At 41.7% G+C, this 16,692-nt stretch overlaps 1 protein-coding gene across 2 annotated transcripts; it reads right to left on the bottom strand.

The window, feature by feature from the left end:
- Nucleotides 1-577: 577 nt before the first annotated feature.
- On the bottom strand, nucleotides 578-16,690 carry slc7a1a (solute carrier family 7 member 1a). 2 transcript variants are annotated; one of them, XM_008277850.1, is made up of 13 exons: nucleotides 16,609-16,690; nucleotides 12,981-13,257; nucleotides 12,706-12,888; nucleotides 11,865-12,023; nucleotides 11,471-11,648; nucleotides 10,461-10,594; nucleotides 8,504-8,726; nucleotides 7,212-7,351; nucleotides 5,721-5,823; nucleotides 5,100-5,305; nucleotides 4,756-4,907; nucleotides 4,547-4,655; nucleotides 578-4,044 (listed from the first exon to the last, which is right to left on the bottom strand). In XM_008277850.1, the coding sequence occupies exons 2-13, from the start codon at nucleotides 13,165-13,167 to the stop codon at nucleotides 3,860-3,862; spliced, it is 1,959 nt and encodes a 652-aa protein (XP_008276072.1). In that variant the 5' UTR covers nucleotides 13,168-13,257; nucleotides 16,609-16,690; the 3' UTR covers nucleotides 578-3,859. The 2 variants fall into 2 exon arrangements, with proteins under 2 accessions (XP_008276072.1, XP_008276071.1); XM_008277849.1 differs by lacking the exon at nucleotides 7,212-7,351 and adding an exon at nucleotides 6,455-6,591 and having other exon boundaries at nucleotides 16,609-16,688.
- Between the last annotated feature and the right edge of the window lie 2 nt (nucleotides 16,691-16,692).

Genomic DNA, 16,692 nt, shown 5'->3' with positions numbered 1-16,692 from the left:
CCTGCGCAATTAAACTCAACATATCCATACGCAGCTGCTGTGACGAACCGAGACCCAAATCCTTACAAGCAAAAAAAATAAAATAAAAATATGTGCGACACTTCTTCTTCATGCTGGCCTGCAAAAAGCATCGTGGCAAAAACACCCGCAGTGTTTTTTTTCTCTCTCTAGCAGTGCGACTTACCTCCTGCTTTCTCTGTAGTGTTGATTCATTGAAGAATGTCGGTCAGAATGCAGGAGTTGCAAAACGAAACACAAGCGCGTTTTTTTTTTCTTCTTCTTCCTCCACTCCCCTCCTCACTCTCTGTGGACGCATGGAGAGAGAGAGAGAGGGAGAGAGAGAGAGAGGTAATGCGGAGAGGAGGAGGAGGAGGAGGAGGAGGAAGAGGAGGAGGAGGAGGAGCGGTGCTGATGCTGCAGCCGACACCTGGCTGAGCATCCCTTCTGCTCAGATGCTCGGGCTTTTTCCTCTCATTTGTAACACTTTTGCGCCCTCTGCTGGATCAAAGGAGAAATGCATGAGGAGTCTGCACACACTCAAAAGGCAGAATTCAATCATAGATGCCAAAAACGAGGATTCTGGATTCTGAAAAGCTGGTTTTATTTACAGAAGTGATGCATGAAACAAAACAAAACAAAACAAAAAAGTGATACAGAGTCAAAACTATTTAGGCATTTTAGACTCGTGCTTTCTGTCCACCAAAGTTTCTGTGTGTAGGATTTGTTTGCAGGAGAAGTGTCCCATTCTAAGGATGCCCAGGTTTGCCTCCTTGCTGATGATACCAGCAGATGGCACCAAAGTAAAGAAATGTGAAACAACAGAGGGGGTTACAACATTTCTCTCTTTCTTTGTTAGGAGTTTGCAGCTGCTCAGAAGCTGCACGCGATGCTGCTCTGTTGCATCTGCAGGCCACAGGCATGATTGCAAATATGCTTACTTCAAGTTCCAGTTACTCGTTTTTCTAGTGCTTTCAGGGCCTTCCTCAGCAGATGGAGTTCCAGCAGTCATATAGTCATTTAACCTACAGTAAGTGTGAACCTTCGACCACCTCCATGTCAACGCTGATACAACTGAGCTATCTCCATGACAACTGAGCAAATCTCCATCTGCTGATGAAGGCTGTGAGATGCCTATAAGCTGGTAACTGGACCTAAAGATTTCAAGAGTGAACTTCCAACTTCTTGACATAAGGATGAGGAGACGCTATTAGAAAGATACAGATTTGTGAATAAATGCAGCAAGATGAAAACTCTTTTCAGCGAGGCAAAGCTGAGTGAAGGAAAACTGAACCACAAACATGAATAACAAAATGAGAAACCACTCATAATAAATGACCCATTGATGTAAACCCAATACACAGAATTTTACTATTAATTTTAAGCACACTGGAAGAGCCAAAGAAATAGCCAGCAATAATAACTACAAAAAGTCTGATAAAAGTGAAGCAAAATGACATAAACATGAAGCAGCTGGTCATCAGCACTGATGATAGTATTTAAACATCAAAAGCCTCATAACGCAGCATGACTTCTGTAAAAGGAGAAACTTTTAAAGCAGCATCAAAGGAACATTTATTTATATATGCGTATATATATATATATTTTTTTTTTTTCAGAAAATAACACTGAGGTTTCACAACAGATAGATATATTTTGATATGCACATGATTCCTTTCTTTACTGTGAGAGTTTGTCTGTGAAACTACACATTTGTTATTAAAGAATAACAAAATAAAAAGAAGCTAATGCTTAATTTCAGTCATGTTTTGTGTAAAGTATGAAGAGATTGTTGCTGTAATCACGTGACGTCACAGATTTTTATTACAAAACTACACAATTTGTTACTGCCACAGTCACAGCAACATATCACTCTCCTAGTTTTGTAACTGCAACTTTTTTTTTGTTGTATAAGTAATAAATGTAAGGCACATGATAAAAGAGTGTTCAAGGCCATGACTTTGTTGCCTTCATCACCCGAGGACACACACTTTCCGTTGCACTGATCATGTAAACATAAGAAGCACAATGTCGGACACATACAGAGAAGTAAAACAGAAGAAAATCTAAAGACAGACGCAAGTCATTCAAAATAACAAAAAGCCTTTTCTCCGATTTACAAATAATTTACTGCAAGAAATATACACAACTTCTTATATACACAATTTGACTGACAGCTACTTAGTTGTGAAGGATTCTCAAAACAAACTGCTATCCAGATTCAAATGATGAGATGAGATTGATTTTACACATCGAGATCTGTTATTTAGAAATAAAGTTGCGCAATGTCTTTTGTAGTGACAGAGGGAGCTGGTTGGAGTTGCATTGTGGGTAATGTAGGCAAGCTCTAACACTGCACAGAGTCAAATGAAGAATACATCTAGTTCTGCTGCTTCAGTTTTGATATTTAATTTTTGTTCATTTTAAACCCACAATGTTATGGGAGAGCAATATAAACTGTTGGACTAATCTTGTGAATTAATTAAAAGAGAGAGAGAAAAAAAGATTTCTAAAAGTATTCGATACTTTAATGACAACAAACAAAAAAAAAAGATGCAAATAAATGTACAAGTGTGTCAAATTCCACCTCATCAATTTTTTCGTAAGCTTTCACTTACCTGTAAATGTTAAGCTGAATCAGATTCATAATTTGAAAAACCACAATAGAGACGTTTTAGGAAGGGTGTAATAAAAACACATCACGAAACATGAAAACAGATGTCGAACAAATTCAGGACAAACATATTCTACCGAACATGCATTTAAAAAAGAAGAGGACAGTTGGCAAAAAAAGTTGTTGTTTTTAAAAAGACAAAACTAATTGTTACAAGCTACATATGCAAAAACACAGCAGCCAGCACTGTGAAAATCCACCATCACCTATCTCCGGGTGAGGAACCATCCAATCAGATGTCTTGTAACAGCAGTTTCTGCATTCTAAGTTGCAGACTGATGGCTTATGATTGCTGATGATTGCTTCTTGAGAAGACAAAATCCTGCAGTGAAACCACATTGAGTAACTGCAACAGGACATCAGCTCATATGGTATCAATGCAACACTTTAGATTTAAAACTGGATACGCAGAAACTGTAAGATGTGGCTTCCTGCTGCCCCACTTATACATGCAGCCACTGATTTTTGAATTACATCACTGACAAGCCAAGTGTTTTTATGTATTGTGCGTTGTGCCAACTCCCTCTAATCAGGGAGGACAGTCAGAGCAGCATTTCAAAACGAGTTACATAAGAATTGGTATGTTTTACAGAATGTACCAATCTGTATTTATTACTGACACGAGTTATCAGCTTTTTAGAATTATAAAGATATATATAGCTGTGTTTTAACAAAAAAATGAAATATAAAAATGCATTGCTGCAGGACGTCTTGGCAGCCAGACGTCAGCCCATAGTTCTACTCCCAGCAATGTAACCCAGACACACTCCAAAGAAGTAACTACATCCCAACATGAAGAGACACAGATAATATCATCTCCCGCTATCTCCAAACCTCCCTTAAACACTGACATGTTTAATGTCTCCAACACGATTCCTCCCTGCTCAGACAGCCAAGCGATAGTGAGCAGTTGAAGCTCAAGGCCAAGCAAAAGGGGGTAATGACCTTCTTGAGGATACAGAACAGGTCAATTGAGGCTGTTTTGGCACGAGTATTACTGTCAGTTTTCCGAGTTCTACCCAGCAGTCGAAGGGGAAAGTCAGAGGTTTGTGAATTTGAGGTCCAAGTTACTTATCATTGCTTTGCCCAGAAGGGAGTACCACCAGTCAGGGACTGGGAGTTTTCCTGTCAAAAATACTCCAACGCAGACAGACTAATGTCAACGCTGGTTGGCATGGAAGCAGTTCTCTACAGATCTCCATCATCCTCCTCCATGGCGCCAATGCCATTGTGCAGGAAGGCCTCCTTTTCTGGGGACATTGGTTCTAATTCTTGGTCGTGCTTGAAGCCGTTCATCTCTGTGTCTGGAGACGAGCGAGCAACAGCCGCCTCGGTGCTGTGATGAATGCCGTAGCAGAAGTAGATCACAAAACCTGAAAAGGCAGAGCAAGACACAAGTCTGTCAGTGTAATACAGTCACTTGTGTGTTTTTCAGCTCATGCCAACGGATTTTGTAAGCTCTCAGGTAATGGAAGCTGCCAGATGGGATGATGATGCATTCAAGCCTTTGTAATGCTTTTGTTTTCTTAGCAAAATAATAATCACATTTACTTTAAGTTTTCAACAACATGCATGCTTCATTTTGGCTGGCAACACACAAAACACGTTGTCAGATGCTTTTCCAAATGCACCACTAAAGACACGCTTCATAACAGTCCCTGCTGTCAATTGTGACAACACACTGCAATAAAAAACAAAACAGCCTGCACATTTCGAGCAGCTTCTGCGAGTAAACTGCAAAGAGGTCTGCGAGCATCCATTCTGTAGCCAGACATACTCAAATGAAAGACATCAATTCAAAAAAACTATTTCAACTTTGGAGAACGATTTCTGCTTGATGACAGGGTGTGATGGACAGTGATGGAGTACAGCTACCTATAGCCATCCAGACTGAAAATCTGATCCAGGTGCCTCTATCCAGCTGCATCATCAGGTAGACATTGACAAACATGCTGATCACTGGAATGAAGGGTAGCAGGGGAACCTAAAAGTGAAAATTTTGCAGAAGAGGAAAAGATAACAGCTTGTAATAAGACATAGCAAACATTAAACCTAAGGGGCTGGAAAAAGATCTGGAATCCAACCTTAAAGGAGAGTTTGGTCTTGCTCTCAGGCTGCCTCCAGATGATGAAGACAAGGACGAGACACACCATGAAGATGACGCTGAGGGCTACAATGTTCCACCCCGCAGCTCCTCCCTGCACTGCCAGTATGCTGAATACCAGGATCAACGAACCTGCAGAAAGACAGAAGTTATATTACTTCATGTGTAAATCTGCAAAAGAGCTCAGGTGAGAATATTTTAAATAAATTCATAAAACAATCCATGGATTCAAAGCAAACAAAGAGTCTCGCTATCTTCTTTACAAAAGCACCACCATTGTGAGTCATTGTATTTTATCACTGCAGTCTTGGTATGGTGTCCTACCCAAGGCAGAGGCACAGATGTTGACGCTGAATCCTGACAGCGAGGATGGTTCAGGGTTGTCTGGAAACAACAAAGTCTTGAAGCTGAACCTCTCCTCCACGCCAGGCAGGATGCCCATGCTGGGGACGCTGATGCCGTCGCTCATCTCCCCTTCGTCCTGTGTGTTGGCCATCTGATACATCAGGCTGGGCTGCTCAGGCTGGTACCTGAAGCAACAAAAACACACACAGTTGTTGTACCATTGGAGCTTTACTCTGTATTCACGCCACTGAAATGAGTTAGAGATAATGCAGTGATAGATTATTATAACACTTAGGGCTACTGTCAATCACAACACAGCAACAGCAGTTTTATCCAGTCGTGTAAATCAACGGACTACGAAATCGCTTTCAACATGAATGCGGAGCTGAGTTTCACTGGTTGCTAAAAAAAGATACAGACACATGTGCTGGCTGGCTCACAGTGTGAAGTGTTTCGGCCTCGGGCTGCACCAACTTCAATACAAAAATCAGCTGCCTGCCAGCATGATTTCCACCTCACATTGATGCATGACCAAGTATGGACAGGTTCAAAGCCCAGTGTCCCCGGTTGAACTCGACATGCTGGGATCTCCTCACTGACCTGAGCACCAGGACACAGGCAGCCACCAGCGTGTAGGCCAGCAGCGTCCCTATTGACATCAGGTCCACCAAGTCCTTCAGGTCGAACAGAAACGCCATGATTGCTTCAAGGTGCAAGAAAAACAGAGAAAAAAAGAGAGACAGAAGCGTGAGAATGATTGTTTGATTACAACAACCTTTGAGAGGTCCTCTGATTTTCCATTAACGTTTTACCATATTGTAGAATTGTAGAAACATGCCACTAAACTAAACCGTGGGTGATATTTACTAAACATCAGCACATTGTCATTGTGAACATGGTGAAACGCTGACAATAACATTAGGTTCAGTACAGCACAGTGTCACGCAACTGCTGGCTTCCGTGTAGACAGCACAAAGGGTCACAAACATGTTTGTCATAGGTAGGAAACAAATCAGATACGCAGCAACTAGTGTAACTCACATAAGTAGAGATGACACACAAAAAAAATCCATGCTGAATGCTTTAACTGCTCTTTTTTGTGTTGCTCTGTGTAATTAGCAGACAGTAATGCCTGCTGACGGAGTTTAAAGTTAACCTTGCGTGCTATACTCCTTTTTTTCTTTTGCTCTTAATTATCTTTAATTTAGCTTCATCTCCTACCTTCCTCCTCCTCACTCTGTGCCCTGGCCCTCGTAATTAAGCTCTCTCCCTCTCTACGCAAATACAGACTTTTGTTTTTCGCAAACCCTCCTCATATTCTCTCTTCATCTTACCAGACATTACTCCGGCGGCAATAGTGGACGTTATGGGGGATTTCCTCTCGCTGACTTGGGCCAAGAAGGAGAAGAGCAGGCCATCCCGTGCCATGGCAAAGATGATACGGGGTAGGGGGAACATGGAACCCAACAGACTGGGGTAGAACGAGGGAGGGGACAACATGAGATTGGGAAGGCAATCGTAGGTGTAGGGGCAGAGGAAGAAGAGAAAAAGAAGGAGGAAATGAAAGAGATGAGTTGGGGTCAGGGAAAGAATTAGGGAAGGAGGGGAATATGTTTGGCAAGTGTTGGGATGGGAGTTCGTGCAAAACAGGAGGCAGCACAGGTGCATGATGAGGGCCAAGGATGTTCTGAATGCAAAATCTCTCCCCCTTTAGTAGTAAATATGCTCCACATGCTGTTACTCTTGGTCTACTGCACAGATATTTAGTACTTGACCATGCAGTTCAGTTTGGTATGTTTCTCCTTAAAATACCAAGATGCAACGCCTATCAACTGAGCCATGTTAGAAGAACAAGAAAGTAGAGACACAATAACCCAAACTGCCTTAGCTAACTAAGAAGAGACCTGGACATGTAAGACAGGATTAGAGACACCGTTTTTCATGCTTTAAGTGGCAGGTTTGTTTGAGACACAACCTACAACTGGAAGACCGGGATGCTGAACCCAGCACAGCTCAGCCCCTTGCAGCATGAAAAAAAAAAGGTTTGGTAAACATGGATGCTGTTTTAAGACATGCGTGTTAGTGTCTCACCTGCACCCATGCCAGAGGTGAGGGTTGCAATTAGCGGGGTTTTGGTACGGGGGCTGATCTCGGCCATGAACTTGAAAAGCAGCCCGTCGTCAGCCATAGCCCAGATCACACGGGGCATAGGGAACATAGCACCCAGCAGGCTGCCATGGGGGGGAGACGAGGATATATAGTATCCACACTTACACCCAAGAGAATGTCGTAAAGAAACATACATGAAGAGAGACAGCGGCTCACACATACAAGGGACACCATACAGTAAACATACAGTAAATTACAACATAGGATTAGAACTTAACACACTGTATACTAAGTTAAATACCTACAAGTGCATGTAGGAACATATTTAACCCTCTGAAATCCAAAAAAACACCAGCAACTTTTAGAGGTATATTGTTTTGCTGGTCTGCAGAGAAACTTCCCCAAATGTAGCTTAAAATTCATTAAAATCAATTTATTCTGCATGTCTCATTTAACAATTTGACAAAAATAAACAATTTGCTGATTCTGTCAAATACAAAAGATTCAGCACTCCTCTGTGTAACCGAGCAGGAGTTAGTGGCTCAGCTGCAACCAAGAGCCATGTGACAAAGTTCAGTTTGCAATTTAGAGGTTAGATCATGGACATGTAAAGAAACAAACAAAAAATAGTGAAACATCTACAGTACTTAGAGTCTGAGAATGTTGTAAGCGTAAGTTTTTTTTTTGTTTCTTTTTAATTCAAATAAATATTTTTTTGAAAAGTCCTTTATGAGTCCTCTCTACTTCTAGCTGTTTCCCGAACAGTGAATAAAGAGCCCACAGTGAGTAAAAATGAGCAATAAACGCCTAGAAATGTTTGGGGTTCAGAGGGTTAATATAAAAGCACACATCCATGCAAACAAATTAACTATGTACACATGTCAAATTAAGAATACATGTAATTCATACATGTCCATTATAATTATGCCTTCATCAAAATAATGCTAAACATATATGTAACATAATATTTGCATAAATACTAAGCATGAATCAATAAAAACTGAATATTAATAAAAATGCAACTCGTAGCTGCCTGTATAGGTCCACGTTGCATAATCACATACAACTGATGCAATTATATTCTAAGCAGTGCTTTTATTTTTGGTTGAGGGATCGAATGCCCTCTCAAGTTAAATATACACTCGCACACACAGAAACGTTTCTGAGTGTGCATGTGTGTGCATGTTTGTCCAAGAATAAACCCAGAGTCCATGAGCATGCATTTTTACAAATAATAGCGGACCGGTACAAGTGTAATGTGTGTAAGTGCTTACCTGGTAGACAGAGCACAAAGAGAGCCTACAGCTACGGCGTATTTGGCTCCTCCCCAGCCCACGTATTTGAAAGCTACAGGCAGAGGGCTGTTGCTGTCCAGCAGGTAGTATGGCATCATGAGGGTGAGCGCGGCAGAAACACCGAAGTACGCCACAAAGCAGATGAGCAACGAGGACACGATGCCGATAGGAATGGCTCTCTGGGGGTTCTTCACCTCTTCACCTAAGCAACAAACAGACACAGTTAAGGGGAGAATTGCAACCTTATGTATGTATTGCTTCACCAAGTGCTGCAATATCTGTCATTAAAAGAAAAAAAAAAAAGAATAAAACTCCTGCCTATAGGAATTTCAAGACAAGCTCAGCAAACACTACAAACATATGTTCTCACTTAAAGCAATACAGAAACTGACAAAGCATATGAGGCCAAACAACCGACTGCAATAAACCGTCTAAAGGAAAGTCAAATCTATACTATTTGTTGGCAGAGCAGAATCTGCTTTTAAAGAAAAGAAAAAAGAAGAAAAAAAATGCTTAAAGACATAAAATACAGTCGACTGGACAGAAGTCTATTACTTTCAACTGGCAAATATGCATTGTTAATAGGAGCTGGAACTGCATGCAGACACATAACTGGTAGAGTTCAAGTTGCCCCGGTCAGCTAGGTCACCAACACACATTTTCCCCAGTGTCACATATCGTGCAAAACTGCACTCTTGAGAAGAACATTTTATTACAAGTAACTGAACACTTATGTCTGTGAATAGTTGCAGTTGAATTGATGATTTTATTTTGAAGGATATGATCACTTCTATTTTATCAAAAATGTATTTGTGCAGCTCTTTTGTTTTTTTTTCTTACTACATCAGCCTAAAATCGATCTGATGCTATTTGTTGGCAACTAACCACTCACACGTCTTTGCAAAGTTTGTCCAGATTCTTAATTTTACACGCCATTCCTTTATGGCTGAATTTCAGTGAAAGTTGAAAACTGGGCCAACAGATGTTAGGAAACATTTAGTGTGGCATTTTGCAATAAATTCAACAAGTAGCTTATTTTTCCCTGTGGACCCGCAAGACTGAAACACCGAACTGTTCAGCTGCAGGCGATTATGCAACAGAGGTCCTCAGGCGAACATTCAGGCCTTGTTCTGCAGTGAAATCACATCATTACGAAGACATGTGTGAGACTGACGTGTACATTTGAGGACAAGGTTACAGCTAGTGACTGGTCCAATTGTAAGGTAAGAGGTCGTAACCATGACAGCAGCAACAGTCGTGTGGATGTATGTGTGTGTGTGTGTGTGGAGGGGGAAGGGGGAATGGCTTCATGCCAACTTAACTCCAGCCTGAATACACACACATGCACATAGATGATATAATGGCTGAGGGGTGCTTGCAAGTGTGCGTGACAGACATGCCTATACAAGCCAAAACCAAGCAAACATTTCAGGGTTAACTTCATGTTAGCCAATTAGAATTCAGGAAAAAGAGGGGTGGGAAAAGCCAGTGGGCCAGAGAGGAGCAGGCAAGCTGGAAGAAATCTGTAAACGCTTCCCTTCTGACAACCAATCTAACGGAACGCGATGGTCTAGGACATACATAAGTTCACAGGTGGACATCTGCACAGCCAAGAAAAAGCCAAGGAACATTTTCTTCTCAAATCTTAAAAACATTTACTCCCCCAACATGCCTCACAATATCTGGCCCTCTGCCGGGAGCAGAAGTAGGCCAAATGCACTAAAGTGCATCTTTTCTTTCTGCTTTGCCCTTCTTATGTAATACTCCTGGATGTTTAGACAAGGTTAGGATTGAAATGGTTCCAACCCTAGATTCAGTTACACCCTCCCTGACACATGAAACTTAACCATGAGCCAGTCAAAGGGATATAAGACGTGGAACGAGGTGAGAATAGAACCAAAAGAAAGAATGTTTTCAGGTTTTATCCAGTTCTGACCTGTGGTGGCGATGCAGTCAAATCCTACAAAGGCATAGAAGCAGGTAGCAGCTCCCGACAGGACACCCGTGAAACCAAACGGCATGAAGCCGCCCACCCCTAAACTCTCCTTGGTTGGCAGGATGTCTGTCAGACTGGACAGAGGAAGAAAAATATAATTATACAAAAAGATAAACTGCATTGGATCAATGTGTTCTTTTACCCTGTGAGCCTTAAAAGCCACTTGCAGGTTTTAAAGTCATGTTAATGTTAGAATACAAATCGCCTAAATTACAAAGTTTATTAGAACCAGAAACTTTGAAAACAGAATTGGTCAGATTTTCAATTTTCTGACGGTCCAAAAACAAATCACATGTGATGTACGAAGCTAAAAAGCTGTGATATCTCATCAAAATCACGTTATCCTACACGTCTTATTTAAAAGTTCACCAAAAATGTGTCGGCTCTAACCAGATTGTGTACAAAAAAGAAAAAAATTCTGTGGTCCTCAGCACAACCAAGAAGACATGAGTAAATTAGTCACAAACGACAGTTGTGTGACCAAGATTCCAGGATTTTTCGGTTTAACTGCAGACTGTGTTTACACTAAGCAGATAGAACACAAGTACTGAAACAAATTAGAAATCAGTCAATCCATGTCATTCTGATTATCTGTGTTCTCTTAAATCCCATCCATGGTTGTGTTGCTTTCACAGAGGTGCAGGACTTTATATTGCAGAGAAAAATAAGCCCTCCATCCAATATCTATACACCGCTTAATCCTTATGAGGATCGCCGGGGGGCTGGAGCCTATCCCAGCTGACTTAGGGCGAAGGCAGGGGACACCCTGGACAGGTCACCAGTCTATCACAGGGCTACACTTAGAGACAGACAACCAAGCACACTCACATTCACACCTACAGACAATTTAGAATCACCAATTAACCTCAACCTCAAGTGAAAAAAACAAAACATAAAGACTTTTCACAAGAACATGGACATGTGAAAACCGTTAGTGAACCTATTCTTACTTGTGACTGGAGTTCCTTGTATAATTGGCATGTAGGATCTCTTCAGGGTCCAGCTGCCAGTTTTTCATAGTGCCTTTGACCAGGCCAGAGACCACCATGAACAACAACACTAAGATGTTGATACATGTAAAAACCTTGTTCACCATTGCCGATTCTTTGACCCCAAATGCCAGCAGACCTTAGACATGGAGACAAAGAGAAAGAAAATGAAAACTTTGGTGGAAAGTTGTCTTACAAAAGTTGAGCTCTCAGATTTGTCAACTATACATTCACACTAAATATCCTCTTCTGCAGTGATGTCAATGTTACAAGTGTTCAAAGTTCAATGACGGGAAACTGCTTATCAGCAAAAACAAAAATGCTTAAGCAAAAAGAAGACGACACGTTTTCCTACCTGTCAGAGTGATAATAATGAGAACTGCAAACATGTCAGGATACTGTGCCAGCACTCCCGGTGCATTCATGGACATGTACTCTCTGCAGAACTGCTCTATGCGCTTCCCTACCAACTCATCGAAGGTGGCGCTCCATGCACGGGCCACACTGGAGGTACCTGGCATGAAGCGAGAACAGTTGATTTTAATACGAGGAGTGTCAGAAATGTTCCAGAACTGGTGTCACAAACGATATATTTCAAACCCAAACTCCAAACTACAGGTTTTCCCCTTCAGACGATCAACCAGCACGTCTACACAGAGATCCTGCGGCGTTTGCTTCGTTCAGTGCGCGAGAAGAGGCGAGAGTTGTGGCAGGACAAGTCGTGGCTGCTTCACCATGACAACGTGCCTGCTCATAATGCCCTGAGCATTCGACAGTTCCTGGCTGAGAAGAACATCGCTGTGCTGGAACCTCCTTCCTGCTCCCCCCTGGTTGTTTTGTGTTTTTTTCTCCTTTTCCGGCTGCTGGGGGTGGTCATGGGGGGGCGTTTTTTTGACGTGGAGGACGTCATGATGATGGTTGTGATGGCGGTGCTGTGGATGCTGGTGGAATCCTTCTTGGAGTGGTTGGTGGCGTGGTGGCGGCGGCTGGTGGGGTGTTTTGTTCTCCTGGGGGGTTATTTTGTTGGGGGGGACTTGTTGTCTTTTGTTTTTTTTTTTTGTATTTTTTTTTTTGTGCCAGTCGTCCTCGTGTTTTTTTTTGTCAGGTAGTCTTTTTTTTTCCTAGGTGGTGCCACCAACCTCTTTCTGGACATTAACTACAACTTGGCAAACAGGAAACAACACAGTGGGGTTTACCAATAATGTAGGAGAGGATAAGGTTCCATCCAGTGATGAAGGCCCAGAGTTCTCCTACAGTCACATAGGAGTAAAGGTAGGCCGAGCCCGTCTTGGGGACACGAGCTCCAAACTCAGCATAGCAAAGACCAGCCAACACTGAAGCTAAAGCTGCTATCAGGAAGGACAGCACAATAGCAGGACCTAGAGAAGTGGCAATGAAGACCATGAAGTTTAGAGCTTTAAGATTTGTCTCACAGCACATGTTTTCAGCATTTACAGTAATGTTAAGGTACCTGAATTCTCCCTTGCAACGGCACCAGCTAGCACATAAACACCAGCGCCCAACGTGCTGCCAACACCCAGGGCCACCAGGTCAAAGGTGTTGAGGCATCGGGACAGACGGGAGTCCTCTGAGTTACAATTTACCACCTTCACCCTCAGCAACTGTTTCCCGAAGCGCAGCAGCGTCCCCAGCGCCATCGATGAGAGTCTGGCCTCAGGGAGGGGAGGGGGAGAAGATCTTCTGGGGTTCGGAGGTCACAGGGGAGAAGGGGAGAGGCCACACACGCCCTGATGGGAGGGCAGAAGAACAGAAGTGTGTCACTTATTCAGTTATTTCCTGTCATCAGTTTCTGCATGAGCGGAGGCAACGCCTGCTCTGACTGGTGTAAGAAAACATCAAAGAATATTTGGACAGAAATACGCAGAAAAAGTGCAATTTGCTGCTCCAGTAGTGAGTCATGTGTCTGTGCGAGTATATAGAAGTTACTGTTGCAATCACATCTATAAATACTGGCTGCACAGCGGCAACACAGTGGAGCATTACAGATCTAGCAAAGGGGGTTCACTTGTGCCTGACAAACTTGTCGAAAGTAGAACACGGTTTCCTGCTGCGTTACATAACGCAACCCAAATCCACAATGTGTGACTGTTAGCCAAAAAAACTCAGGGGCCTATAGGGATAATCCATCTTATTGCTGGATATGTTGCTGACATATATTACATAACACATCTCAACTCACAGGAGAGGAGGAGAAGCATTTGAACAGACTGTACAACACAAAAAAGAATCATGACACAGAAGCACTTTAGCGATACATGCTGTGGAGGTTCGTCGCATTGTGTTACTCCCACACTTAGCTGAAGAAACAGATGCGATCCCGACTGTTACTGTTTACCCCTGTTTGGGAACATACAGTTCAAACAAGGGTAATCCACCACTTGCTTTCTTCGCTTAATGAAATGGAAATACGGAAAAAATGTGTTGAGTTAAAGTCAACCGAACATCTTTTAATATTTGATAGGCACATTCTCTTATTTTAAGAATAACGTTTGCTTTTTTGAGAATGATAAAGAAAATAAGACAATAAAAAGGTGGTAAAATTAAAGTTGTACTATTTATTTCTGCACAGTTTTGGAGGTCACAAAACAGAAAATGGTCAAAATTGAAAGTCTGAAGGACCGAGGCATCCTGACTTCAATGTGGGTCAAGCTCCAAAAACACTGGATCCTACAATTCTCAAAGAGCCAACAAGTCAATAGCGTCTTTCATCAAATCCTTCGTGCCCCTTAAATTTCTCCTTTAAAAAACACACCTCCAGTCTCTCGCGCAGACTTTCTGTTATTGAGTTTAATCCTCGAGCCAAAGCCAAACTTGAGACAGTTTCTCTATAACCACAGAAGATATTACTCATCTGTTTTCACAGGCTGAGAAGCACTGCTCGTGACCAGAGATCCGGGCCTTAAGAGTAAAATCAGTGCAGCCATCGGTCACGTTAAGGATGCTGAAACTCTCAATGGAAGTGTATTTGAGTTTTCAGACCTAAACAGGCTTATGTATATATATATATTTTTTATTATTGTTGTTTTTTTGTTGTTAAGACTAGGAAGCAATGAGCAACTCGCCCAGTTTCAAACTGTCGCTCTACCCTCTAGAGACCAAACACAGCTGTAAGGCTTCTTCCCTAAGTGGCTGTAGAGAAGATTCTCTGGGTCAGTAGTCTGTCCAACATCTCATGCACATTCCCCAGTGCTTAGCTCACACGCGAGGAGTTAATACTTGATATTTGGAAGGAGAAAAAACATTATGTAGGGCACATGGAGGAATGGAAAACGGAAAAAAAAGAGGGGAGGGGGTATAAACAATGTCCTGCAGTGATGCAAGTTAAGTGGTGGCATGTCCTGTGGAAAAAAGTGCTGGGATTGAGTGAGTGACATGAAGTGGCATGACGCCATGATACATTTGTAGATAGTGGCAACTTGTCAGAACCCACTGAAGTGAGGACATAAACCCAAGTGGATCATGTGGACACTGCAACTGTCATGCTACACCTCATGGAAACTTCCACATAAGGGTAAGCTGAGGTGACGACCTTGTAGTCTTTATTTTTCTTTAGGAAATATTTAGGCTCAAATACAATTTTCCAAGCTGACCTATTAGACCACATGTGGAAGAAATACACTTAGTTTTATATGTTATAAAATGTCCAATAAATACACTTTTATACAAAAAAAAAGCTAAATTTTGCAGCAGGATAATTTTCCAGTGTTCCTGGACGACAAATTGATACCAGACTAAGATGAGTTGCTAAAATCACAATACTTTGAAAACTTCAGTATCGTATGCATAAGCCATATAGCAATATTTTGTAAAATACGATTTTATAATGCGGTTGAACTAGTCTCAATAGATCCAATAAAAATACACGCTTCAAAAGAAGAACATTTCTGTTGTAAATTAAAAAAGAAAGCTTTCCTGCATTTAGAAGCTGCATCAATGCTGAAGTCCTGCCATAATGAAACAACTGTTTGATGCTGCATCAGATTGTCCATCATCATCAGGCTAAAATCACTATTCAGAAGACATTAAAGTCGATCTCTTGCACACGCAGCTGTGTCGTTCGGGTCACTATTGTTTACATGGTGGCGCTGAGCTTGGTGTTTAAAGTCAGAAACACAACCCATTAGATGTTCTTTATATCTGATGTGGAAAGACTTACACAGATGCACATCTCTCTATCGCATGAGAAGTCGCGTTATGTGTGTTTTAATTGGAGCTGCAACAACAGGTCGATTGAATATTAAGGGGAGTAAAGTGATCAGCAGCTGTTTTGATGCTGGATTAAATCAAACCTGAGCAACATGTGATCATTTTTCTCGCTTCCTTAAGTCTTCTGTAGTGAATCTTTGGCTGTTAATCACACACCTGATGGTCAAAAATTAGATTAATATGAAACATAATCAACTTGTTAAACAATGATGAAGATTTTCATTACAGTGTAAGCATTTTAAACATTTTGTGGCATATACTATATGCCATACTGACATGAAAGACCTGCACTGATTTCTTAAATGTGCAGGTGCCTCTTGAGAAGAATCACACCCCACTGAAACTCAGTGCAGACACAGCAGCAGAACAATCACCTGAGCAACTGTACTGTTAACAAAAACACATATAATCCATTAAATTACTGGACTAAACCAGCGGCATTAAGACTGCTGAGCTAATGCTTACGTGTTATTCTGCCAAGACGAATAAGCAGCTGATTATTACAGCCGCTCTCATACGCACACCAATATTGGGAAAAAAAACAAACAGGGAAGTTCGTAGATGAAAGCTCAGAATAGAAATACTATTCAAATGTGTAAATATAGAAACAAACACAGGAACAAACACAAAAGAAAGAAGCTATATGAAGCACGTGGCCCCTCACTGACAGATTACGCAACTGCAGAAGTCGTCTGTCAACACAACTCACCAGACTAAATAATGAAACCTTTGACAGAAAAAAAAATAAAAATCTTTAAAACAACAGTTAAAAGCAGGAAACATATGTGAAATACACCTGCTGCAGATCATGTCCAAACGGCAGCAACCTGCTTCCTGCATTAGCAGAATAAGACAAAACAGTGAGTACTTACTTGGAGCCACCTACTCAAACTCTTCACCTGTTGATCTGTGCAGAAAGTTTGAAGTGAGATGACAGACAGAGGGATTTAACAGCA

Source organism: Stegastes partitus, unplaced genomic scaffold (genome assembly GCF_000690725.1).
Source record: "Stegastes partitus isolate 25-593 unplaced genomic scaffold, Stegastes_partitus-1.0.2 Scaffold109, whole genome shotgun sequence".
Classification (NCBI taxonomy): Eukaryota; Metazoa; Chordata; class Actinopteri; family Pomacentridae; genus Stegastes; species Stegastes partitus.
This window is presented reverse-complemented; position numbering and strand designations above follow the sequence as displayed.